The 27,183-nt window shown below is 40.2% G+C and overlaps 1 protein-coding gene across 3 annotated transcripts in view; it reads right to left on the bottom strand.

Moving 5' to 3' along the window:
• Kctd1 (potassium channel tetramerization domain containing 1) overlaps positions 1 to 27,183 on the bottom strand; it is a 186,212-nt gene that overhangs the window by 15,179 nt on the left and 143,850 nt on the right. For all 3 annotated transcript variants that reach the window (XM_048806406.1, XM_015482464.2, XM_048806407.1), the window contains exon 3: positions 3,991 to 4,135. In XM_048806406.1, coding sequence (XP_048662363.1) covers positions 3,991 to 4,135 — 145 coding nt within the window. The remainder of the gene's footprint in view (positions 1 to 3,990; positions 4,136 to 27,183) is intronic.

Below are 27,183 nucleotides of genomic sequence, written 5' to 3'. Positions count from 1 at the left end.
ATCTTATTTATTTATTTTTATGTGGTGCTGAGGTTGAACTTGGACCCCATTCATGGAAGGCAAGCGCTCTACCACTGAGCTACAACCTTTCTACCACTGAGCTACAACCTCAGCCCTCCCTCTGTATTTTTTACAATGTGTATGAATTTATAATCATGTCAAAATAAAAAAAATGGAACTAAAATAAATGCCTCCTGGTGCAAAGAGTTGATGAGAGAGGGAAGACCATTATAAAGCCACTCCCAGTAGTCTTGAGAGTTGCTGTGCCTAGGACCAGGGAGGTGGGATGAGAGGGTTAGATTGATTCCAGAAGTATCCAAGAGGTAAAATGGACAGATTAACAGATGGGGTGTATATAGGAGGCCAAGAAGAGGAAAAAGTCCAGAATGACCCTAGGTGTCTGCCCTGAGCATGGCAGATGCTGGCATCTTACTGACACAAGAAATAAGAGAAGGGGAGTGGGCTTCGTGGTGGTGGTGGGGAATGGGAAGCTGCCAGGGTGAGCTCACTTTCAGGCAGCTCGTATTTAAGGAGCTAATGAACTCCCCAGGTAGGGATTCCAAGTGGGCATTTGGAAATGCCATCACCCCAAAATGAGGTGGCTTTAGTATTGCACCAATTAAACTTATTTGTGATGAAGTCCAGGGTATATACAACTTTGATAGCAAAACACATGGAATCCTATGGCTGCTTTTCCTTCTACATGTCTTCAGCCACAATAATTTGACTTTTTTTTTTTTTGGGACAACCTCATTTTTAAAATTCATCATATTCTTTTAATTACTTAAGTAATATGTGGATGCCTGCTCCTTGTAAATAAAATAACAAAATTTAAACTAAAGTTACAGAACTAAAAGTGAAATTTCTTGCCTCACTCCATCTTTCTAGGAAACTATGAGATTAAGAACAAAAATGCCTCTTTACCTTTCCATGTCACACCTTAGCCTCCTGCTTTTTTTTTTTTTTTTTAAATCTTGTCCTTCCACAAGGAAAAAAGTCCAGATCCAAGTGGCAAGTGCCTGACATTGGTGGCACCAGGTCTGATCAGTGTCAGGGATGCTGCTGGAATTTGTGCCCCATTTCCTCTCTTTGCCTGTTTCCTGTGGTGAGCATGACTTTCTCCTTACCTCTTTGTTCTACCTACAGCTAGTGTAGGAAGCGAGCTTGCTTATTTGAAGCCCAGTGGCCTTGGAACTGCCATCTAAACCCAGTCATCTTCCTCTGTTGTGGTGTCTGAGTTTGGGTGTCCCTAGCATGAAGGCCAGAGTAAGAGATATCATTTGTCTAATCCAATTACTACCTGTGAGGCCTAGAAAAAATTTTGCCCAAATTTATTAATAAAATAGCATACAGGAAAATATAGGAAAAAGATTAAAAAGTTGGCATGTAAAGAAAAAAACTGTACACATTGCAAATTACCCTTGACAAACTTTGTAGGAGGGTGCCATATTGGAAGCAGCTTCTCAATACACTTCCCTTCCTGATTTGGAAGAGATCATCACTGATGAAGTAGCTGACTTTTCATTTAGGAGCCACTTACACAAACCAAGTCCCCATATCTTTAGGTCCTGGAATCACATTCATCATGGTGAGATGCACACCCTGGGAACTGCTACTGACTGCGAGCAGCAGGCTCAGGAGTCTTCCTCAGGTTTATTCCAGGGCAGCAGGGGACCTGCATGTACTGGCTGCAGTTATTCCTCTCTCCCTTATTTTCTTGTCAAATGCACATAGTTGTTTTCATGTAAAATAAATGTGCACACAATGTAACTCCTCTGTACTCTCTTTTCCATTTCACGAATAATCCTTGGTACATGGTCTACTGTTCAAAATTCAGGAGAAGATAGATGAGAGGCTCCTGAACCAGTTATTAATTTGGGCTGTCTTCTAGTCCTTTTTCTCTGTTTTTAGATGCACACATATATAAGGGTTTTCTTTCTTTCTTTTTCTTTTTTGCATAAATGTGAACATAATATTCTGTGAATTGCATTTTCTTAAATAATAAACTATTGGTGTTTTCCCTCCTATACATCAGCAGATATACATGAACCACATTCTCCATAACTACTCTGTGGTATGGATATTGTGAACTATTTGTAACCATCTGACACTGTTGAACTTTGCTATGTCCAGTTTTTGATATTTTGAACATGACTGCAATAAACATTCTATGTACACATATGTTTATATATTTATATGAATATTAGTATAAGATAAATTAATAGGTATAAAATTGCTAGATCAAGGCATGTATATGTTTTAATGTGAATAGCTACTGCTGAATTACCCTCCAAAAATGGTTAATATCTTTCATTCCCAGCCACGCTTTATTTTCCCCAACACTGCATATATCAATCTTCTAAATTTTTGACAATTTAAAGGATAAGAAGGAGTGTATCATTTTATTTTTGTTTATTTGAGCCTAAAGAGATTGAGTATCTTTTAAAATATTTATTGGCAATTCATATATTTTTTTCTTTGGGAAAATTTTGTTTATAGTTAAAAAGTTTTCCACTGGGTTTCTATGTTTCTTATATCTTAGGAGCTGTTTTTTGATGGATAATAATCTTTTGTTTCAAATATTTCTTCTACAGTGATGCCTTCTGGGTAGTAAGTCTTATTTAGGTAAGCCCTTTCTGCCTCAAAATATACTCTTAGAAATTCCTTTGTATTTTTTCTAATAACTTTGTAGATCAGTTTTTATATTTATTTATGAAAATTTTATGAACTTATGATGTGAGATAGGGGCTCTAGCTTTTTTACAAATTTTTACAAATGTCTCAGTGCTAATAATTGACTATTCCTTTCTTTTCTCACTGGTTTAGAATACTCACCTTAATAATTTATCAAACTGCTACACACACACACACACACACACACACACATCTACTTCTACTTCTGGATCTTCTTCTTCAGTGATCTATTTGTACATTTCAGCTCTGTCCAAATCTCACTTTTAAATTATTGCCTGATAGTATGTTCAGATGTTGTAGGACACATCTACCACCCCCCACCATTACTACCAATTGCACAACCCATAATAATTTTTTTCTGATTATGAAGCTTGTTTTCCTTCTATAAAGCTTTATAAATGGGTCAGATTTCATTTTTTAAAAAAAAATCTATTACTTCAATGGGTTTGCATTGAGTGTCTAGAGTGATTTGAGGATAACTGACAACTTAACAATACTGAGGCTATGCACGCAGGAACATAGAATGTTCCTTCATCAGCTGACTCTTATGTTTACGTGTCAAGATTTGCTGTTTCTGTAATCAGACTTTGCACATTTATTGTTAGGTTTATGCCTTGGTATTATAATTTTTGTTGTGGTATGAAATTTTCCTTTATACTGTGAAATTGAGGCTTGCTATTCTAAAGCAAGGTATTGATTGTAATATATTGATCCTGAATTTAGATGCTTTAATGAGTTCTTTATTAGTTCTAACAGTATTTAGTTGGTTCTGTAGAGTCTCCTATTTAGGGAAACATTATCAGCTGCAAAAATCACATTTTCATATATTCCCTTCTAACACTGATGCTTCCTATAAGTCCTGGTCCAATTCTGTTGCCTAGAGTTACTAGCACAAAGTGGTATTGTCTGGTGTGACCACCTTTAACACTTGTTACTGATTTTAAAGGGAACAGTTCTGAATTTTTACTGTTAATCTTTCCTTTTGATTTATAGGAGACAAAGTTGTCTTCTTGGAGATAAAATTTCCTATTATTCTCTAGCTTGCCAAGACTCATTAGAAGTGAACTTAATTGTCATTAAAATCTTTTTCAAAAAAAAAAAAAAGCAATCCGCTTTCGGTCATGTAAAACTTTAATGATCATATGCTGTATTTTACAAAGACAGTAAAACCATTTCAAAAAGACCTCTGACGCCATGAAAGTTGGTATATGTTAAAAATATAGAACTAGAAATATTTTTTTGGAGCGCGTCAAAACAAATCACATATATATTGTTAATTTAACATGGATGTCCTCACCTTGAAATCATCAGGAATGAGGAGTTTGGATGTTCGTAGAAAATTCAAGATATATCTGAACATCTGTCCGTCTCTGTCAATGAAATAGTGCTGTTTGAGACTGTCCAAAACAATAGGCTCTGTACCATCAAAAAGTCTTCCGATTCTGTGATAGAAAAGAGGAACAGTGAAGACAATTAGATCAACTGGCCACTAAGACTAAGAGCTGCAGTTCTGTGTCACCGTCAAAGGTAGTACTTTTGCAGATGGAAATCGGGAAAAATCATCCATTAAATAGTTATGGCTTGCTCAGAAGTGCTGATCCCTGCTTGATAATATCTCAGGATGAGATAATTCAAAATGGTTTCAGGTTTTCTCAAGAATATTCTTTTGTTCAGTGTCACCTGCAAAGGAAATGTTCCTGACGTGGTGATTATGGCTAAGTGCTGTCAGTGTAATGGAAGTTCCTGTCTTTTCCCTGATCTTACTTAAAACAACCTTCTCTACTACTTAAAAAAAATAGTAATAGCTCCAAAGTGCCTTTAAAACTGATACTAAAGAAGCAATTCTGTTTTTAAGAAATCTGTTTTCTGAGTTTTCTACATTCATAATCCCAAACTTCTAATAATGCCTATATGCCAACATCTATTATAAAAAAGAAAAATTTAAAATATCACTTGTCTAGGAGAATATGTTCTCCTTTTACAGTCCAGTTTCTTAAGTCTTAGAAAACAGCAATCTTAATAGCCAGGCATCACCATAAAAAAATAAATAAATATTTGATTACCCAGAAATGTGACCTAGTTTTGGAATAAGCAACTCCAGGTAATTTTTAAAAAACAGGGATCTGTAATGTGTTTTTCCCATTTGTACAGTGTGCTACAGTTAAAGCATTTTGCATCCAGGGTCATTTATCCCATTAAGGCAGGTTGAACCTACATATTTTAGTATATATTCAGTGAACAGAAAGTGGCTATATCTGTTCTAAAAACAAGCAGTGGAGTAGCTAATGATGCACAAATATTTTATATCTGAAAATAGATTTTGCACACTAGAAATAGATTTCTTTACCAAAAGATTTATTTTACTTTTCATTATACTGTAGGCAGGCAAATGGCTCCATTTCTTAATTTAAAAAAATTGCTGATCTCACAAGTCTATCTCTGATTTGGAATGTCACTGTATCACTTGAAAAGTTTTTGGTTTTGTTTTTTTGTGGTGCTGGGGATGGAACCCAGGGCCTCATGCATGCTAGACAAACACTCTATCATAGAGTTATAAACTTTGCTCTTGAAGGTTTTTTTTTTTTTTTAGTATTTGGGATTGAACCCAGGGATGCTCAACCACTGAGCCATATCTCCAGATCTTTTTATTTTTTATTTTGAGACAGGGTCTTAGGGCCTCACTAAGTTTTAGCTGAGACTGGCTTTGAACTTGCGATCCTCCTGCCTCCCAGCTTGAAGTTGTTGTTGTTGTTTTAAATCATTTTCTAATCTTATGAAATGGGACAGTGGAAATGTAAATCAGTTTCACCCCTCTTAAAATACAACAAGCAAAGAAGTAGGAAAGTTGCTTCCCTGGCTTCCCCCAAAGAAAGTTGTGTGCATGTTTGTTTCAGTAAAATTTTTTAAAAGATAATTTTAAAATTTATTCTCTATCTGAAGATAGTATATGCAAAGAAGAAAACAATAGTAGGGTAGATTTGTAAAACTCATTCAATTTTTCTGAGCTAGTGTTTTTATCCAGCTTTCCATAAACTATAGGTGGTGATCTGGGGTGTGGATTACAGTCATCCTGGGATTCCTCACTGCATGCTTATTGACACATCAGTCAAACAGATGGTAGTCCCAAAACTCAAATGATTAGTCACTTACTTGTAATGTTTCCAGGACAGTCTGATGCAGGATGGGAAAGAATGAGACAGGTTTGCCTCTTATTAAAACATTTCACTCTTTACAGTTAATAACATGATAAATTTTTGGTTGACAGGGGAAGAACAGGGAGCTACATTAATTAAGTGATTTCTAGATGCCTTGCTCTATCCTCAGCACTTTATTCGTGTAACAAATCCATTATCTTCATTTTAAAGATGTAGAAATAGGCTTGAAAAGATGAGTAACTTGCCCAACTAGTTAAGTAGCATTGGGGGATTTGTATAATGTCTGATCCAGAAGGTACCTCCTCACACTGATGGGAATCAAAAGGATGGCCATTACTGACTGAAAAGCTTTTGGTATAGAGTTTTTATTTCTATCTGTATTTGCTGAGCAAGAAGTTTACAAGGAAATCTAAGCCCCCACGCTGATAATTTTTGGGACCTGAAATAAATCAGTATTAATGATCGTAAGTCATTTAGTAAACAGATGGAAGAGATGAAGATCATTTTATTCTTAGATAAATGCTCCTTTTCGAGGTTTAGACTTGGATATACCCAGGCACAGAATGAGTGATTAATAAATTTATATCAAGTAAATAAGTAAAGGAATCAAGAATAACTGAGGAATGTGGAATGGGAATGAGGCCTGGCTAGTTAGTAGCTTTAATCTGAATGAATCAACTTCTCTGTGTCTTTATTCTTTTATAAAATTATCTCAGCTTATCTTATAAAATAAGTATAATGCTCAGGGTTGATAAGAAAGTCCAGTGGGTCATGGGTTCACGATAATACAAGGTATCCTAAGCCAGCCAACAAAAATTTCTACAAAGGCAATTCTTAGAAGTCTGAAGGCACAAAGGAACAGGATTTAAGGAAGAAAAAGAACAACTGTGGCAGAGAAGTACACTGTCACAGACCTTTCCAAAATAGAAAGAAGTGTCACTGAAATGGTTTTTCGGATGCAAAACTCAAAACCAAAAACAGCCTCTGGAGGATACAGGAAATTGGGCATAGATACAAAGTCATCTTCACTTTAGATTTAGGTGGAACAGGAAAAAAAAAAAAAAAAAAAGACGTAAAGGAAAGGGCAAGAGAGAAATCTGAACAGAGACCATGAGCAGAAAAGCCGGCCCCACCTGTGGACCTAGAGATAGTTGTGGCCTCTGGGCAAAGCTGTGGATGAGGGAGAAACAGAATCTCCAGGGGCACTCAATCAAGACCAAAAGAGACAAAAAGCAAAGGAAGGGACAAACTCAACCAGCACTACAGGAAACTCAGTCTGGGTTACAAAGGACAAAGAGAAAGAACCTGAGTCCTGTCTGGATGCTCTACTCCTTAGTAAACTGAAAGCGGTAGCCAGGTCATCCCCAACCCATTCATACCAGCTGGAGGTTGTGTGCCCCGGAACCTTAGGCCACGCTGAGCAGAAGTGCTCCAGTGGGAACAGGAATAGGAAAGGAACAGGAATAGGAAATGGCCAGGTAGGGCGGAAGTGCTTCAGTGGGAACAGAAATAGGGAAGGGCCAGGTGAGGCGGAAGTGCTCTTGTGAGACCTGAGACGGGGGTGGTGGGGGTTCCAGGGTGGTGGAAGGTGGCTGAGAAACTCCCACGGCTTAAGGCTGCGTGGGGTGTGGGAGCAGAGAAAACTGAAAGGACTGGAGGGGAGGACACTTGGGTCATGGACGCTCATACCTGAGTGAGGTGAAAGGCCTCTTGGAGCAGAACAAGTTCTCTATTCGGAGCAACAAATGTTAGAAGCAATAAAAGGAATTGTTTTGCTGCTGCTTTCTGCCAGCTTTAAAAGGAGGAACGTTTTGAGTTGTGAAAACAATGCAAAAGGGGAGGGAAGGCGGTGCCAGTAATCATAAAATGGCGTCCCCTGGGTGGTTTTTGAGATTGGCTGGCTGTGCTGTGGAAAAGTATGGTTTGGCAAAGCAAATAAAGGGGGAAATCGACACAGGCTGTATTTCTTGCGGACATAAGAATGGAGTTACAAGTCAAACTGCAGTGATTTGTAAACTCTGGTGCCTGAAAACTATGTGGAACTGATTATAGTTTACTAACCTTGGATAACATTCCTGTTTTCCAACTGACCAAGACCAAGCTGGCTGCAGATGATGAATGGCTGGGTTTTTCTTCTTGTTTTTACACTCATTGACCCACGTGGCAATGTGGAGAAAGATTTCCTTCCACACTTTTTGAAAAGGATAATCATTTTGCCATTTTATTTTGGACAATTTCAAACTTATAACAAGGCAGAGAAAATGCTATAATCAACTCCAACACAATCATCATCCAATTTCAGAAGCTATCAACTCTTGGCCCATCTTATTTAACATCTACCTCTTGCCCTAATCTCTTCCACAGGTATCTTTGAAGTAAATCTCTTAACATCACCTCATTTTATCTGTAAATGTTTTATTAATGACTAGGATTATAAAGGTTCATTTAAAACATGCATTAATTGATGTTGAATTATATTCTTTTTTGTTGCTTTTTCAGGAACACTTAAATAAGGACCTAACCTGGGAGGAAATCAGGTTGCCCTTGGAGGGAAGTAAGTCTGGTTTCCTGTTACCACTCCCTCTTTCCCTGGTATAGTGTGGTACATACTGCATATTTACAGAATGGTCTTAAGAGAAAGAGAATGTAGGGCTAATATCTCATTTACCTTGCTGAGTGAGTCATTTGTTAAGAATTTTTTTTCTTGTGTCTTCATTCACTTATAGGACCTAGTTTCTCTAATTCACTGTGACTCAGTTCCTTAGGAATTTCTCTTTCTTTTTTTTGTAATTATTTCAGACCAGTATTCATTGAGCCTGACAATGCTCAGATTGGAGATGTGCCACAGTTCTTGCTTTTGTGGAATTCAACAGTCTGTGGGGCTAGGAGTGCAGTATGATCCAGGGAGTCAGTGATGTATAGAAGGACTGTAAGAGTACACAGGAGGGGCCTCTAACTCATCAAACTCAGTTGTGGGTTGGCAGGAAAGAAAGAGAAAGCTCATTGGAGACCTGAAGGACAAGGAAGCTGGCCAAGTACAGGGGTAGGAGGTAAGATTAAAAGGAGAGGGGTGGCAAAGTGACAAAGGTCTGAAACTGAACAAGCCTGCCATGTGATTACTCTTCACTGGGGTGTAGATTCAGGCTGATTGAAAAATGAGGCTGGAGCAGCCCACACCAGATGGAAAAGAGCCCTCCCTACAAGCTAGGTCAAGATGTTTAGAGTTGGTCTCAGAGTGATGGGAACTGATATCAGGCCATGTCCTCAGGGATCTTAAGGGGAAAAAAAGCATATTTAGAAGTGAGACAGAATTGAGATGCCATATCTGAAATATTTCCTCACAGATGCAGCTTCTGGCTTATCCAAATTCTCTCTCCTTTGCCTACCTTTTGACTGTCATTTGCATAGTACTTTGGCACTTAACCCTGAGGGTACAATGAACTTACCTGGAGAGCTTTTAAAAAATACTGATGCTGGGGGCCTACTCCCAGTTATTCTGATGTAGTTGGGTGGGAGCGAGGCCTAGGCATCTGTATTTTTTAAAGTTTGCCAAGTAAGTCTCAATTAAGTTGAAAACCAGTAAAAATGAGGTTGAACAGAGAGAGGAAAGAAGAGCAAGTTAATGTTATTAGCTTGAAATGCTTTCTGTTAGTCATGTTCTCACTTTCCACTGTCACAGCACACCCTTAAAAGTCAACCACACTTTTAGAAATGGAAGATCCCCAGGATGACCTACTTTGGCCTCCTGTTTAAAAATGGATAAGCAGAGTCCCAAATACATAGCCCTCAAGGATCCATAGCTGGGTTGACACAGAGCTACTCCAAACCTCTCTGTGCTGCCCCTAGTGCAATATGGGGAGAACTGTCACACTGAAGCCATTGGAGGACAACCGCTCTAATGCTAGTTACTACTTGGTGAATAGTATCATGTACCAAAGAGGGACCTGGCTTTCTCAAGGGCTTTATATCATTTAATCTCTACAATGATCCTCTGAAATGGCTTACTCTTCTCATCTCATAGATAAGGAAACAAGCCCAGATGGCTAAGTCACTTGGCCAAAGGGATATAGCTTTTAAATGATGGAGCCTGGGTGCCCACCCAGGTCTGAATCTAAAGTTTGCTTTCTTGACCACTAACTATACTGCCTTTTCATTTGTATTTAAAACAAAAAAAGACTGAACATGTTCCCTTGGGAAATGTTTCATTGTTTTAGTTTGATAGAGCTCAATGTCCCAATAGCTAATGTTATTTGGTTATTATCAATTTTGTAGGTAAACAAATGTGCTTGATAATTGGCATTCAAAAAGTGGAGGCTCTGGGACTTCATTTAGGATGTCTTCTCACATCCTAAACCCAATCAAACCAAAGCAAACCAAAATGAGGCACCCCAAGACTTCTGAGGTTGCTTTGAGCACAGCAAAGGAGTGTCAGAACAGAGGGAGCGTGGGGACTCGGGGAAATGGAAACTGGTCCTGGGAGAAGCAGTACACATCTGCCTCCACACACCTTATACATTATTTGCTGTTTCCTCACATTTAATCTGGACACACTCCTATGGGATTTGTGGCTGCAAAGGAAATTCAACGTGGACTTCAACCCTATTGAGGCCACCTTCTGTGTCCAGGCTCCACACACCCACTCCTTCCCAGGCTGCTGCTGCATGGTGAACACCCTATCAGGTCCTGGCCATGCCGGTCACATGACACCAGGCTCTGTTTTACCTAGAGGCAAGATGGATAATCCTTTCAGCCCTCCACAGCTGCTCCACGCAGGATAATTACAGAGGGAGCACTCCTGCTGCAGGATGGACTTGCCCAGGGAGGGTGGAGTTGATCCCTGGGGAATGAAGTGAAAAGCCCGACCTAGGGATAAAGAGGATGAGAAAAGGGCAGGGCACCAGTTGCTGGGCCTTTTTACCCATGTAGTTCTCCTTTGCCAAAAAAATACCTTTTATTCCTCTACCTCTGGGTTTCCAAGCCACAGAAAAATATGGTTTGGATTTAAGGAAAAGATTTCATTTAGTTTCTGGTTCAGATTTATTTGGCTGGCAAAGAGATTCAGTGGCCACTTCTAAATGACCTCTTTGGCATTTGGAGATATTTTTAAATTATAAAAGTGATACCTACTCATTGTTGAAAATTGTTAAAGTATAGATGGTGAAAAGCAGCAAAATAGTAAAGCAATCTGCCATGAGCTCACCATTTGGGAGGGCATTTAAAAATCCGATTTAAAGAGTATTTTTCTATTGAATTACTTTGTTTTCACAAACTTGACTCTGATTTTTTGTTTGTTTTTTAAGTATTCTAACTTGGATTCCCAATCAAGTTTCTGACCTGAGTTGAGGACATAGTTGAAACATAAGGTGGATGGCAAACAGAGTAGAGGTCTGGGTGGAGGTGTGTATGCTTGTGTGTGCTTGCACAATTGTGTGTGGGTGGGTGTGTGTGCATGCCTGGGAACCTGAGGCCTAGGGAGAGCTATGACTACAGGGTGAATCTGCCCTCAGGACAGCAGGGAAGGAAGGAGACATGAATAGAAGGGACAGTGTTGCAAAAAAAAAGATACCTTCTTCTCTTTTCTGCTCAGATGGAGAGGAAGTAAACAAAGAGGAAGGAAAAGCAGAGAAATCCTAGATTAATATCTGATACTTTTTGAAACATGAGGTTCAAGACTGAATTCTTCCTATTTTTTTCTAAACCTATTTATGAATTTAATTTTAAATATTTATAATAAAAAGATTTCTTTTAAGAAGGGGACTACTTTGCTGGGTATTATTGCAATGTGAAAAAAAATTACAATTTACTGCTTTAGAAGTCTGAGGGATCACAAACAGCGTTTAATTTGCTTGAAGTCATAACTGGAAAAATTCTAGGAATAGCTCTTTAGAGTTTCCAGACTTGGTAAATTTCATCTATATTTCATGATCATAGATAAAAATCACTTCAGAGCTTGTTATAGAAATGGATAGAAGTAATTTAAGGGAAGGGAGAAAATAATTTTTAAGTAAAAACAAAACAAATCTTTACCTACTTATGGGGAAGTAATGTTCCCAGTACCTGTTCCCTGAGGCAGCATCATTTTCTTAAATGATATATAGAACCAAAGAAAGTAGGGAAGCCAGGAAATGCAAGTTTTAATTATATAAGAAAAACTCTGAGTATAATAACAACGCAGGAATTCAGCATCTTTGAGATTTCATCCTGATGGCGGTACTGACAGCTCAGGGGCAGCTCAATGCCCTGAGGGCATTGCTTGCTCTCTAGGAATTTTAGGAGTTCTCTTCATGACTCTTGGGCTAGAAAATTTTAAAAAATTAAAAGAGGGGTACATTGACTGTTTACTAAAAAAAAAAAATGTATAATGATCTTGAGTTTTTTGAAAAAATCACTAGAATTTACATAAGCAGTCCTCTTTTTTGCTACATTTATTGAACACCCATCATGTACCCAGTGCTCTGTGGGCCTCTTGAATGGAGCATGATACAGTCTGAGTGGGTGCTGGGGAGGGACAGAGGTGAGAGATCCAGCCAAGGTGGGTGGGAAGGCTGCCCACAGAAAATGAGGTATCATTGGGAATAAGCAGAATGGGCGAAAGGGCTTGGAGAAAAAATTTGAGACCAAGGGCTCAGCTTGAGTGCAGCCACAGAATTCAGGAAGAACACAGTGGGTGAGGTGGCGATACAGCAAGCGAAGGACATGTCTCTTCCTGTGTCAACCTAAGGCCGTGGTGCACAGTTGCTCACAAGAGAGATACTGGTGGCACATTCAGTCATGTCTTAGCAGCCCCTAGAAAATTCGGCTGTGACTCAGACCTGGGTTTGAAACCTGGCTTTAGCATCTTTGAGACCACATCTGTTTGAGTTTTGGTTTCTTTATCTGTTAAATGGGACAATACCCACCTCAAAGAATTCTTATGAGGAACAAATGGATATCCGATAAGACCTGCATTGGCCAGTGCTTACTGAGTGCTAGGCATGGTTCTGGGTCTGTAGAACCCTGAGGTGGTACTGTGGTCCCTGTTTTACAGGTGAGGAGCCAGCTAATAAACAAAGATGCCAGAACTCCCATCAGGCAGTTGGGCTGTGTAGTCCGGCTTGAACCTACTCCTGTCAGGCCAAGGGACCCTCTACCCCTCTGTAAAGCACCTGGCATGGGCTCACGACATTCTGGCAGATGTTCCTTTTTTTTGAGGAGATTAAGAGTTATGCCCCCAAACAGAATTCTGACTCTCTATAAAATCCCACTGAATTGAAAGAAAACTTTTAAGATCACATAGGCTCGCTCTATGGTTTGAACAAGTATCTGTTTTAAAATGATTTCTAGGGCAAATAGCTATTTTTCTAAGATCTGTCCAGAATCAGATATAACTTTCCTGGAAGCCCAATAGTTTTTTTTTTTTTTTTTTTTAATTTTTCCCCCCAATGAACACGGTTTCTGTTTAGGTTTTCTCTTGCTTTTTATTTGGTCAGGCAAGCATGAACATAAGTACACAAGCCTGCCCCCACAGCCACCCCTCCCTCCTCCCAACAGTCTGTTCTACATTGGGAGATATTTTTGACATTCTCCTTAGTCATTTGTCTACATTTAAAACCCTAGAATATGTTTCTCACTTTATAATAATAATTACTATTCACTAAAAAATGCTATAATAGCTAACATTTATTGAAAGTTTGTGTCAGGCACTCTGCTAGAAAACTTTATGGATTATCTGCTTAAGTCTGCACAACACTTCTAGCAAGAATGTGCAAGTAATATGTTAGTTATATTAAGGAGGAAACTGAGGCACAGAGCCATCATGTCACTCGCTGATGAGTGCTGAGCTATGTGGTCTACTTTCCCTGATGAGGGAGGGCCAGCTCATCCGTGATGCTGTCCTTCTCTCCCCCCACCACCACTCAGAAAACCTTAGGCATACTAAAATTTTGGGCTGGGGATGGATCTTAGTGGAAGAGAGCTTGCCTAGCATGTGTGAGGCCCAAGGTTCAATCACCAGCAGTGCCAACAAACAAAAACAAAACCAAACTTGGCATATGATGCTGTCTCCGACTCTGAATGTCCATCTGTCCTAGAACACCAGTCTCCTCTGCTCTGGCACCTCCTGCCAATCTTTCTTCATCTTGCAGTTGTGCTCTAGGTTTCTTGTGACAGGACAAACTCTTCTGCAAGCGTTCCCAAGGAATGTAAGCTATCTATGAAGTCTGTCCTTAGTCCTGGGCTTTTCGATATTGGCAACCATATGTATGGGACCAATGCCTTCCTGTGTGTTGAAACATTCTTGACTCTTCCATCCATGTCATCAGTATCTCTAACAGATGGTGCCAACTCCAGGCCCATCCCCCTGGGATTGCTGCTGTCCAGGGGCCTATTCTGTACTGTTCTCTGTGGTCATCGATGAGGACAGGACAGGAATGGAGTTTTCCCCCACACATTGGTGTTGAGTGGGGGCAAACTCTATTTTTTTGGAATATGGAGTTTTGGAATATGTCACACTCATCCCTCTAAATACAAGCATCATAGCAATTACATGAGAGGACGATGGCCAAGACAGCTATTTCTATTTCCATCTGAAGAGTTTTCCCACTTGCAATCGTGCCAACAAAACAGCAGCTTATGATGAAAGCATGTAAATCTTTTACTGAGTATGTATAAGAGAAAAACCATGGGCTTAACAGTATTTAATAAAAAGAACAAATATATAGTTTACCTAGAGACCAGGTAAATGCTTTTGAACACTTTTCAGCTGTATGGACAAAAACGATTGAAACTACCTCTGTACCTTCTTCTCACTCCTCTTTACTCTCTTTCTCTCTCTCTCTCTCTCTCTCTCTCTCACACACACACACACACACACACACACCTGCATTATTCAAGGGTCTTACACAGCAATTGAGTCTCATTTAAATATTCAGAGTATCAAAAGGTGATCAGATGAATGAAGATGATATGTCCTGTTGTTGTGTGACTTCACAGTGACAGAGGAAGTTTTCAAACACATTCAGAATCTAGGCTGACTTTACAATGACAAAGCCAAGGAGAGGAGATTTAGCCCCAGGACTGTGAGTGCCTAAAACAACCTCCTCCTTCAAAGAAGAGATGAAAGCTGAAATTAGGACAAGAGTCCTCCTCACACAGCTTCCAAAGTATAAAAACATGTTAAAGAAGGTAAATGGATGGAGTTAGAGAAGATAATGCTAAGTGAAGTTAGCCAATCCCCAAAAACCAAGTGCCAAATGTTTTCTCTGATATAAGGAGGCTGATTCATAGTAGGATAGGGAGAGGGAGCATGGGAGGAATAGAGGAACCCTAGATAGGGCAGAGGGGTGGGAGGGGAAGGGAGGGGGCATGGGATTATTAAATGATGGTGGAATGTGTTGATGATTACTATCCAAAGTACAGGTATGAAGACACGAATTGGTGTGAGTATACTATGTATATAACCAGAGATATGAAAAATTGTGCTCTATGTGTGTAATAAGAATTGTAATGCATTCCACTGTTATATATAAATAATAAAAAAGGAATATCTCAAATGCCCACATCACCCAATGTTCTCTTTTTAAATGCCTAATTGCTTCTTCACATCATGATGGATCCATGAGATATTTAAAAAAAGCAATTAGACGTTTAAATAGACATGATCCATTCTAAGAAGTTTAAGATTTTTAATTTATGTCTCATGGTTACTTAAAGAGTCATCAAGTCAAAATGACATGTGAAAAAATATAAGTTTATATCAGCTCACAATTCAAAGACAACACTGGCGGTTGTGTGTGGTTGGGAAACACCCAAGGAGGCCGCTGATAGCATTCTGCCCTTGGCGGCCCCATGGCCAACAATGTACAGTCTGTAGGTGTGTGTCTTGAGCAACTGTCCACACCCTGCTGGGCTCAGGCTTGGTTGATCATATTTCCAGAATTTACCAGAGGCAACAAGCCAGTCTGTAGGCACACTGGACAGTAGGTATATCTATAGATACTCCTCCCCATCCCTTCCAAAAAAAGACAGAACCATGCTCTAACCTGAAAATTATCTATAGAAGAAGATTTCTGCCTAATAGGAACTTCTCATTTTTTTTTCTTTCTTTTAAGGTGATCATATATAGAAGTTGAAAAGCTTGAGTAGTCATTTGATAACACTGCTTCCCGTAACTTGCTGTTCTTCTAACTTCACTCAGAAGTTTTGGATGAAAAACAAATACTTTTTCTGTTTTAAAATACTGCATAAAAATTTATACATGGGTTCCTCAAGAGCCTAGAATGTCATGTAATTAAAAATAAAATCTCTGCTATTCAGCTTTTCCAATCATCAGAGACATCTAGCAGGTGAAGAAAGGAACTTTACCAAATGGTTTCCTTGGTTGTTACAACCTTTAATCCGATTCATTTTAATACATCCAATAATTCTCTTTCAATCCCTCCTTCATGCCATCTTGTTCCTTCTACAGGTATCATCTTAATGACATCTTAATGAAGTACCTTCCTTAGGGCCCTTCAATGACAGATCAGTGAGATACCCTTAAAAATCAATCTATCTTTCTCTCTTCCTTTCTTTCTCCCTCCCTCCCTCCTTCCCTCCTCTCTCCCTCTCTCTCTCTCTCTCTCTCTCTTTCTTTCATCTTTTATATTGACTGAGTTACTTTGAGACTAGAAGAGTTTTTATTTTCTAGGTGAGATCTAAAGCCCACAGGACTTTCTAAGTTGTTTTTAAGAGATCAATTTTTGGAGGGTGGAGGGGCCTCATGGAGCCTAACGAGGCTGGGTGGGAGTCCTGGAACTCACACAGCTCCAACAAGTTCAGGCGAGCTCAGATTCACCTTTGTTATGAAGCCCTCCCAGCCTGGCAAGGTCTACCACTGTTTGAAAGCTCCGGTTAGCTGTTAGGCATGGTTGCAATTTATCTTCTCAATATGGGGAACACAATAGGAAAAGTTGCGTAAGAGCAAAAATAATCATTGGCACTAAAAAAGATAAACAGCAATGTCATTTCTAAGCAACCTGACAACACATGGCATTTAAGCAGCATTGTCCGGGGCAGTGCCATTATCCAGGGACAGTGCCATCTCCATGGACACTGTATTTCATTAGATCCAGACAGTCCAGCAAATAGCTGATAAAACTGTGGGACTGAAACCTCAGGGTGATTTTCAACATTTTCTTTTGCCACCCGTTTGGAGTTTCTGGAGCCTCTGGGATACAATTTTGCATGAAAAACACACACCTTACAAGAGGACATGTGACTTCTCATTCCTGCCACACACCTTCTGATGCCCCCTCCAGGAGCACAGAGGGCATTATTCACTCACTTCAGCTAGCTCCTGGGGACAATCTTGCCACTTTCTATTCATAGTCATCTTGGGAGTAATCTTTCAGAAGAAGCTGAATACTGATCATTCATCTAATTGAGGCATGCATCCTGCATTTTTGACAAAAATAAGTGATATTTTCACAGATGACTTATATAACCATAGTGAGCTAACTGTCTGGTAGATGTGGTGGACAGGATTCTTCTACTACCACAACCCAGGTTCCAGTAGAGAGCAATGATGTGTTCAGGGGGCCCAAGAGACATTTTTCAGTGTGACTTTAAGAAACTACTCATAGGAGATTTATTTTTAAGTGCTCAATATTTATTTTAATGAATGATGGATTAATTTATTTTTAAGATGGGACCTCATTGTGTTAGCTAGACTGGCCTGGAACTCCTGGGCTCAAAATGATCCTTCTGCTTCAGCCTTCCAAGTGGCTGGGACTATGGGCGTGTGCCACTGAGGCTGGTGAGTTTGCTCAAATTTTAAATGAAAATCATATAAATATGTTTGGTCGTGAATAAGTGCTTCTGTTTGGAAATGCTTATTTTTTTGCATTGGTTTAATAAAAAAGAAAAAAACTGCTGGGTGCAGTGGTGCACACCTGTAATCCCAGCAGTTCAGGAGGCTGAGGCAGGAGGATCAGGAGTTCAAAGCCAGCCTCAGCAATAGTGAGGTGCTAAGCAACTCAGTGAGACCCTGTCTCTAAATAAAATACAAAATATTTGGAGTTGTGGCTGGAGTTGTGGCTCAGTGGTCGAATGCCTTCGAAGTTTCCCCCACAGCCAAAATGCAGTTTGTCTTTTGGAAGTTCATGTAAAATGTTTTAATATTGGTCACTATTTGTCATAAAGAAGCTCCCAAATGAAGTGCTAAATCCCAAATCATGGTTATGTGCCTGATAGAAACTACAGACTTTATTGCACCAAAGTGAGCCCCAGAAAAGAGATGTATGAAGTTCACGAGCTGCACTGTATGAAAAGACATTTAAGCATTTCCGATCCTTTAATGGAACTGTTCTCGAGAACACAATAAACTGGAACGTACTTTTCACATATTAATGTTGCAAGAAATACCTGAATCTTCTATGAAATACTTCATTAATTTTTCAAACTAATAAATAGACCATAGCGTTTTAGTATTATAAAAGTGCTTCCTTGCAGGGTGAGGGGAAAACATGAAAATATGATTTTAGAAAAACAATAAAAATGACCTTGGCCTTGCTCAATGACACTATTCATCACACCAGATCAAAAACAAGTACACTCAGTATTATTGTCCTAAGCAACATGAATCATGCCAGAATCAAAAAAAAAAAAAAAAAAAAAAGCCTTGTTTCCCAGGCTGTCTCCTTCCAAGGCCCCATGGTGCCCACAGCGGCCTGTTGATACTTTAACTCCTCTCTGTACTACTCTGCAGATTGGGTGCTGCATGTGAATTGCTCGATGCTTCCTGACAAGACACAGATCAAGTAAGCAGTAGATGGAACCCAGGACCCTGCATTTTCCCAAGCTCCCTGAGGCAATGCCAATGGGGATGGGGATTAGGAGGAGGTATCAACTGAGGAGAGCAGGGGTTACCCTTCTGTCAATCTGGCTCATCATTATTTCCCTTCAGGGTAACGAGGCTAGAAAATCTCTTTCTAGTTTGTGTCTTGAAGGAAAAAAAGGATGTAAATCTTGGCTGCCTAGATTGAAGGAGGCCAGTTGTCAAGTCCTAGGGTCACCCACGCACCTAATAATTCACAATATTTGACCTTTATGCCATAGTAGCACCCGGAAGGCAGAGTTGGCCCAAGTCAGAGAGAGAAATACAGAGCAAAACTTATTCAGTGTTCAGTTGCTATATATCAAGCACTTGGGCACAGCGTGCAAGACCCTACGGGTGGGAAGTAACCGTCCAAGGAACTCTGGCTACCTTGGCAGGGAAGGGGTGGCAGGTGCCTCAGGGTTGACCGAGAGGCTCTTGATGACTAGGAAATAAGGTGGAGGTCACCTTGAGAATAAAGCAGCTTGAAATACTGTAGACAACCTGCCCTCTTGGCTAAAAGACCACTGTTACAACACACTTCTGAAAGGTGGTATGATGGTCTATGCTATGGTTTGTCCCCCAAAGCTTCCTGTGATGGATTTTGGTCTCCAAGGTAACAGTATTGACAGGTGGTGGGATCTTAAAGAGGTGGGATCTAGTGAGAGGTGATTAGTGTCATGGGGTACCAAGTTCATGAATGGATTAACGGCCTTCTTGAAGGAATCAGGTTAGGTTCTCCCCAGCCCAGATTAGATCTTGCAGCAGTGAGTTAAGTCTTGCAGGAATGAATCCGTTCTCATGAGAGCAGTTTGTAATAAAGAGAGCCTGGCACTCCTCTGATCTCTGTTGAAATGTGACCTCTCATCTATACATGCCTACTTCCCCTTCCACTTTTCCAGTTGTGCATGATGGCATATAGCCTTCATCAGAAGCTGAGGAGATGCCATCACCATGATCTTAGACCTCAGTACTATGAGATAAATAAATCTTTTCTTTATAAGTTTTCTAACCTCAGGTGTTCTGTTATAGCAACAGAAAACAGATTCATACAGACTACATGGCTGAGCATGGAAAGCCTTAAAAATAAAAAAAAAAAAAAATTCCATGCCCAGGTCCCTACCCCAAACCAATAAAATTATTCTTTGGGAGCAGGGCCAGGTATTTCTTGTTTTGTTTATTTTGGGGTTTTTTATTTAATTTCTTTTTTTTAGTAGTGGAGATTAAACCCAGGGGTGCTCTACCACTGAGCTACATCCCCAGCCCATTTATTTATTTTTTTTTAAAACTGTGAGAGTGGGTCTTGCTAAATAGCTGAGGCTGATCTTAAACTTCCAATCTTCCCACCCCAGCGTTTCATGTGGCTTGGATTATAAGTGTGCACCATTGAGCCCAGCCAGTCAGGCTTTTTTTCTAGTGGTACTGGGAATTGAACCCAGGGCCTCATCCATGCTGGGCAAGTGCTCTACCACTGCGAGCTACACCCCTAGCTTCAGGCATTATTTAAATTTTTTTTTTTTTTTTAATATTGGAGATTTAACCCAGGGTCCTCTACCACTGAGCTACATCCCTAGTCCTTTTTAATTTTTATTTTGAGACATTTTGAGGACTTTCTAGGTTGCTAAGCATCTTGCTAAATTGTTGAGGCTGGCCTCAAACTTGTGATCCTCCTTTCTGGGTCTCCATTGTTTTTATTCTTAAAGGTCCCCATTGATTCTGTTATGCCCCTGCAGTTGGGAATAACTGTAACTAGACAGGAGAGAGTAAAGACCTAGAGTCAGAGTGGGGACTGGAATGCTGGCTTTCCCCTGAAAGTTGAGTCACTTCAATTTCTCAGAGTTTCAGTGGCTTATCTGAAAAGTGGGGTCAGTGCTGTCCCTACCTCTGACCTAACATGGTTATCATGGCACATAAATGAGGTAATATGTGTAATGAACCCAGCCAAACCTTTGAACTTACTTTATAATTTAAAGAGCTTTATTAAATCATTTGCTCTCTATTGTTGGGAGGATCTGACCTCTGAGTACAGTGATTCTCATTCATTTATTTACATATTAAGCAAACCTGTGACTGTCTACTTTGCAGCAGGCACAGTACTAGGTCCCAAGAATGCAAGGATGAAAACTAAGTGAGAGAGAGAGAGCTTTGCAAGGAGGCAGGTTTCTATCTAAGAGGAGGGCAGGTTGCTCACAAGTGAGAAGTAAATAAAAGTTGAGGATAGACCCACCCACTGTTCTTACTGAGTTGTTCCATACTGTGACACCCAGTATTACTCCAAAGTCACTGTCTGCCATTAAGGCACCAGCAGGGGCTCATGAGCAAAGGGCCTGTGGCTGACAGGGTGGCCTTCACCTTCTTCCCATGTCTAACCTGAAAAAGGAGGAATGGGTTTAGGAAGAAGTCAGTGTTGGGATTATTTGCCTCTGTGGGGCTTCTACATGCCTGTATTTCAATGTCTCTTAATTCATTACTTTTGTCAAAACCAAACATAACTTCAGTGATCAATAAATGCAAAATGAAAGAAAATGTTAATCAGAGACAGTATTATGGGTAATGCACTAGCAAGGTAATCTAAGAGGATCTGCCCTACAGCCACCCACACCCAGGGCCAGGAGCCCAGGAGACAGTGGGAGGTTCCCTCCCCCTGAGATGAAGGGGGAACAGACCCATTGGCCACTCATCAGCTCACAATGAATAACAGGACTCAGAAGATGCCAGTAATCACAGATCAGGTGTGACTTAGGACACTGATGTGACAAGAAGCTGCTTCTAAATCTAAAAGGAAAAATAGATTTTGTCTTGAAAATTTAGATGAACAAATCAAGATGGTTCTTGGGGAGAAATAACCATGTGGGAATAAAATTAAATTTTTAGACTTTATAATAGAAAGGGCCAACAACACATATCCTGCATAGTTCCCTCCACTTCTTAATCTCACCTGAGACTTAATGAAATACTGCTTATTGATGGTTTGTTTACTGTTTGTCCCCTCTATGGGAAGCTACAAGAGAGGGAGGGTTTTTATTAGCCATTGGGCAGCACATGATAAATCTGCTGAATGAATGACAGAACATGACAGGGAGAACTGCAGACACCGTGTGACGGTCTTTCCTCTAAATGACACTCTAGTACAAGATACTAGAGTGTCTTAAAAGTGAGGTCTATTTTGTCCCTGGTGGCAAAGGAAGTTTGCCGAGCTCCCCAGCACTACAGTGAAAGTTAAGAAAAGATGATCTTTTCTGCCCTAAACAGAAAACCCAGTTTCGCTGTTAAAAAAAGAAAAAAAAATCTTTTGAAGCCAATTGTTTCATTTATTCTTTGCCTATCTACCAGAGGATCAATTTTGGAAAAGCAATATTGTAAGATGAAAAGAAGAGATGGAGAAGAGGGAAATTTCCCTGTTACCCTAGAGAAGCTCTCCATTTTCCACTTGCCAGGTGTTTTCTCCCCCCTTCTTCTTAAATCCCTCTGTAAACTAATTTGCTTTTTCAAAAGAGCAGCCAATCTTCAGATCAGAGCTGTTCATCATTTTATGCATTTCCTTAAGAGTTTTTCCAATAGCAGGGATATTTTCTCCTTTGCATTTGTGTGGGGACTATTACAGCTGTTTGATTTGTACTCTTTTTAAGATCCCCAGTAAACTATTCTCTTTAATTTAATATAGACATTGAATTACCAAACATGAGGATCTAAAGGGCAGGTTATCATAAAAAGCTTTCCATTCAATGCCATGCAATAAGTTTGCAAGAAAGTTCAGCAAACTGTTTGGCAAAGTCTAGGCACTTATTGTTTGGGCATTTTGTTGAGATTCATGAAACATGGGGCTGCATGACGACACTGCAGGACCCAAGCCTAGGGACAATGGTGTTAAATCTGGAGCCAGGGAGTCATAGAATGCAGTGGCACAGGATCCCTTGTCCTGAAGCAGGATTACAGGAAGCTCCCTAGGCTGGCTTAGAACAAATGCATAGAAAACCAAACAACAGAATTCAGTTGTATAGGCCAATCCTTTAATATTGCTCTCATCTGATGTTTCTCTCAGTGTAGCTCTACAGAAACAATCCTGTAATGGCTAACACATCCAAGAGTGACGCACGCCAGAAGCCAGATCACTGTTGGCAAGGCACGCACACTTGGCATCTCCACCCCAAAGCTCCGAATACACACACCCCTTGGGTGGCCATGGGTGTCGACTGCAAAGCTGCAAGTGGAGTCTCTTTTGAGTTTTGTAATTACCTACATACGCCAGTGTGCTTAGTAACTCTGCTGCTATTTCGGAGCGACCAATTTAGCATAATCTACTTATGTGGGAGTTAACTCATGTACTGGGTTTAAAATACACAAAAGCTCTGTCAAGCCATCAGATCTGATGGCTTAGGGACTGGAACAACATCTCTTTTACCTGTGGGTCATTGATTGACAGTGAGCTCTTGTTTTGCTGAGACCCCCACCTTACTGGCACCCCATGGGTCCTGATAATTTGTAGAATCCCACTTCCTGGTTTGAAAATGTCTGAACACTCATCAAGGAAGCTGCTACTAAGATTGGTTTTGTTAGAGATGATAGTAAAGGATGAAAGAGGCCCAGCTTTGAACTCAGGTATGTGTCTTTCTCTAAAGCAGTTACTGAATGTATTTTTGGAATGTATTTTTCATATCACACCCTTATGCCAAGACCTCTTAAAGATGAGCTGGGCATGGTGCTGCATGCCTGTAATCCCAGCAACTCAGGAGGCTGAGGCAGGAGGATCCCAAGTTCAAGGCCACCTTTAGCAACTTGGCGAGACCCTGTCTCAAAATAAAAAATAAAAAAGGGCTGGTGACGTAGCTCAGTGGTAAAGCACACTTGGGTTCAAAATTCCTGGTTCAAAAATTTGTAGGGTCCAAGACAAGATAAGAGTCCACCTCCCTCCCATATGTCTAGACACCAGCTATGTATTAATCCAACAGACTGTTCAATAAAATACATTCTATCTTCCTTTTCTCTCCCCACCACTGAGTACTGGGACTTGAACCCAGGGTACTCTGCCACTGAGTCACATTCCCAGACCTTTTTATTTATTTATTTATTTTTGAGCTGACCTCACTAAATTGCCCAGGCTGAACTTGAACTTGCAATCCTCAGGCCTTAACTCCTGAGTTGGTGGGCTCACAGGCACACACCACCAGGCCTGGCATGTTCTACCTTCTTTATATATCCATTTAAATATTTTTCTTTCTAGTGATACATTTTTTCTGGCTTTTTGAAAACTTGATGTAAAATTATTGCAGATCTGAACAAGGTGATTCTCTTGAGAATTTCAATTCAAACTGGCCATCAGAATTGGAGACTCAGGATCCTCCGTAAGGGATCAGTGTTTATCCCTGAAATGGTGTAAGCCAGCCTTTGTCCTGTGCATACCTTCAAAGAACTAATTTGCATCTTATTCAAACATTGGTGAAGACTGAGTATATCGTGGATGGATAAAATACTTCAGTTGATTTGAAAACATTGATATCTTTAGCAAAACACACCTGATGGTGGAAGTGAATAAATGGGAGTGATTAACCTTATTGGGAGACATAAAAGTCAGCTGCTTATTGAATCACCACTTGGAGGTTTTTTTTTTTAAGTAAACGTGGGCAAACACTAAACTTGGTATAAAAGAAATGACGATGGAAAGGTTTTACCATCTGGTGAAATGGCCATTATGATGCAGCACCAACTATCATTCAGGAAGAGGCCCATATTCGTTTGGAGAGGCCAGCCATCTTGGTGGTGTTCAAAGCTAGATGGTGAACACCAGGACCTCCTAGGAAAATTGCAGAGGTTCCTATTTTATTGGTCTAGGGCAGAGCCTCAAATGACATTTTAATGCTTCCCAGGTACTTCTGATACTCAGTTGTAGAAGACAGCACACCACTCTTTGGGGACAGTGGTCTGGGATTGTTCAGAGGGCAGGTTAAAAAGAGATAGGACAGAAAATCATCTACAATATCTCAAAAGGGAGTAAAGTTTCCCTGTAGGACCTTGGAACTTATAGAAAGGAACTTGCCTGGTGCTGGGGATATAACCCAGGGCCTTCACACATGCTAGGCAAGCACTTGAACCACTCAGCTGGGCCCCTACCAGCCCCATCCTGTGTTATGGTCAAAGGAGTACTTTTCAACTATAATCTCCCCCTGGAGTCTTAGGGAAAAAAAACAACAAAAAACAAAAACAGAACTTTCCTCTGGGTTACCTCAAGGAAGAAGAGGTGAGAGGGCAAGCAGGGCTCTAACTGGGTCAGGCAGGAGAGGTCCTATAAGAAAGGAAGCGCTAGACACTCCCTAGAATCTAGAGAAGCAGAACGGGAGTTATTTGTGATTCGGTGGAGCAACCTCATGTCCCAAGATTCAACCCCAAAGGGTTAATACTATGAAAGAGATTTCCCCAGAAATTGGAAGCACACCAACACCTCCAGGACAGCAGGAAGATCTGCTGCTTCTCTGTATCTTTGACTACTCAAATGTGGGTTTGGGCCCAGGAAGTGACTGCTACTTTGAAATAACCATTTAATTACTGACCCCAAAACTCATAAGACCCAAGAAGGGGCAAAGCAACAAACAATGGTCAGTCCAACATCTGAAACCAGTGTCACTTGACCTAGGCATGAGCAACCCAAACAGAAGTTACCTTGTAAGGCTCCTTTCAAAGCGTCTTGATATAAGCTTAAAAATATCTCTTAAAGATAAGTATAAGCATGAGGTGGGGGTATTTAAGAGGAAAGACAAGAGGTACAGGTGAGGAGTTCCCTGAAAACTTGGTAATCCAGGTGTCAGGCTGTTGCCTGACCTGGAAAAGGAAGGAATGGGATCTATGTGGAATTTGGAAGGGAGTCTACAAAGAAAGAATTGCTGGGTTTGGCAGAAGATTATACTAGTGTTGGGCAGAAGGCCAAGGCATGATTTTCATAATCACATTTAATCCTTCCAATAACCTTGCAAGAAGACATATTTGTGCCTATTTTACAAGACAGAAGACAGGCAGTCAGCAATTAAACCTACCTGCCCACCTAACAACTACTAGGCAAATAGCAAAGTCTGCATCCAAACACAGAATGAACAGATCAAATCAATTTTACTTGGGCTGGGGATATAGCTCAGTGGTAGAGCCCATGCTTAGCATGCATAAGGTCTGGGGCTCCATCCCTAGTGCCCCAGGGGTGGGGGAAAGATTTTTGCAATTGCTCTCATGACAGGAAACACAAGGAAAGTTTGGGAAAGGAAGAAGAACCATTCTTTCCTAATTATGTTGGTTAAAGAGAAATTCAATTTTTGATGTGTATAAGTATTAGGTTGGGGAAAGGGCAGGTTTAATTAGATCCATAAACATCTATTCACGGTTTAGCACTATCCAATTGAAATGAAAACAAGACACTACAGTTTTATATTTTTTAGTAGCCACATTAAAAAAGTAAAAAGAAACAAGTGAAATTAATTTTAATAATATACTTTACTCAATAAATTATCATTCTGACGTGAAATCAATAGAATTATTGAGATATTTTATAGAATTTTCTTTCCGGTACTATTTCTTAAAAATCCAGTATGTCTTTTTCACTTAGAAGGCTGACCAGTTTGGACTGGTCACATTTTAAGCATTCGAGAGCCGCATGTGACCACTACCATAAGGCACTATAGGTTAGAGAATAATGAGATCTGGGGAATCTGGTGCATTTGTAGGGTGTGGATAATAAGGGACAAAAATGGACTCTCTTTTGGCAAGTCGGACTAAGAAAGAATCCCTAATGGCTGAGCGCTGTGCACAAGACTATAATCCCAGCAACTAGGGAGGTTAAGACAGAGGATCAATTTAGCAAGAGCCTGATCAACTTAGCAAGACCCTGTATCAAAGTGAAACAGAGAAAGGGCTGGGTTTATGGCTCAGTGGTAAAGCACCCCTGTGTTTGATTCCCCCGGTACAGGGGGTGGTGAGAGAGAGAGGGAGAAGACTCTTCAAGTGAGACACAATTTGAGGTCTTTATCTAAAACATGCAGCATCAAAATGATAAAAGTGGCAAATTATTTGAAAGATGGGACCTGAAGGAAAAGAGTCTTTAGTGCTTTATCTTCTACCGCTGCTAAGAGGCTAAGTGAGACCAGGGAGCTGCACAAAGAGCCAAATCCCATGGGATATTAGTCAGGGAACAAGACTCACTCAGCTGCAATGAGCAGCTAGAAGAAAACCAGTTGCCTAAGGCATGGAGAAATGGCGTACTATGGGGTGAGTATCCCTAACCCCCAAATCCAAATTCTGAAATGCTCCCAAATCCAAAACCTTTGGAGTGCCAACCTGACACCACAAATGGAAAATTCCACTCTATAAAAGTTTATTTCATGCACAAAATTATTAAAAATATTGTACAAAACTATCTTCAGCCTACATATGTATATAAAATATAAATGAAATTTGTATTTAGAGTTGGGTGTCATCCCCAAAAGATCTTATTACTTACATGCAAATATCCACACCCCCCCCCCCC

Source organism: Marmota marmota, unplaced genomic scaffold (genome assembly GCF_001458135.2).
Source record: "Marmota marmota marmota unplaced genomic scaffold, marMar, whole genome shotgun sequence".
Classification (NCBI taxonomy): domain Eukaryota; kingdom Metazoa; phylum Chordata; class Mammalia; order Rodentia; family Sciuridae; genus Marmota; species Marmota marmota.
Note: the sequence above shows the minus strand (reverse complement) of the source record. Positions and strands in the feature narration are given on the sequence as shown.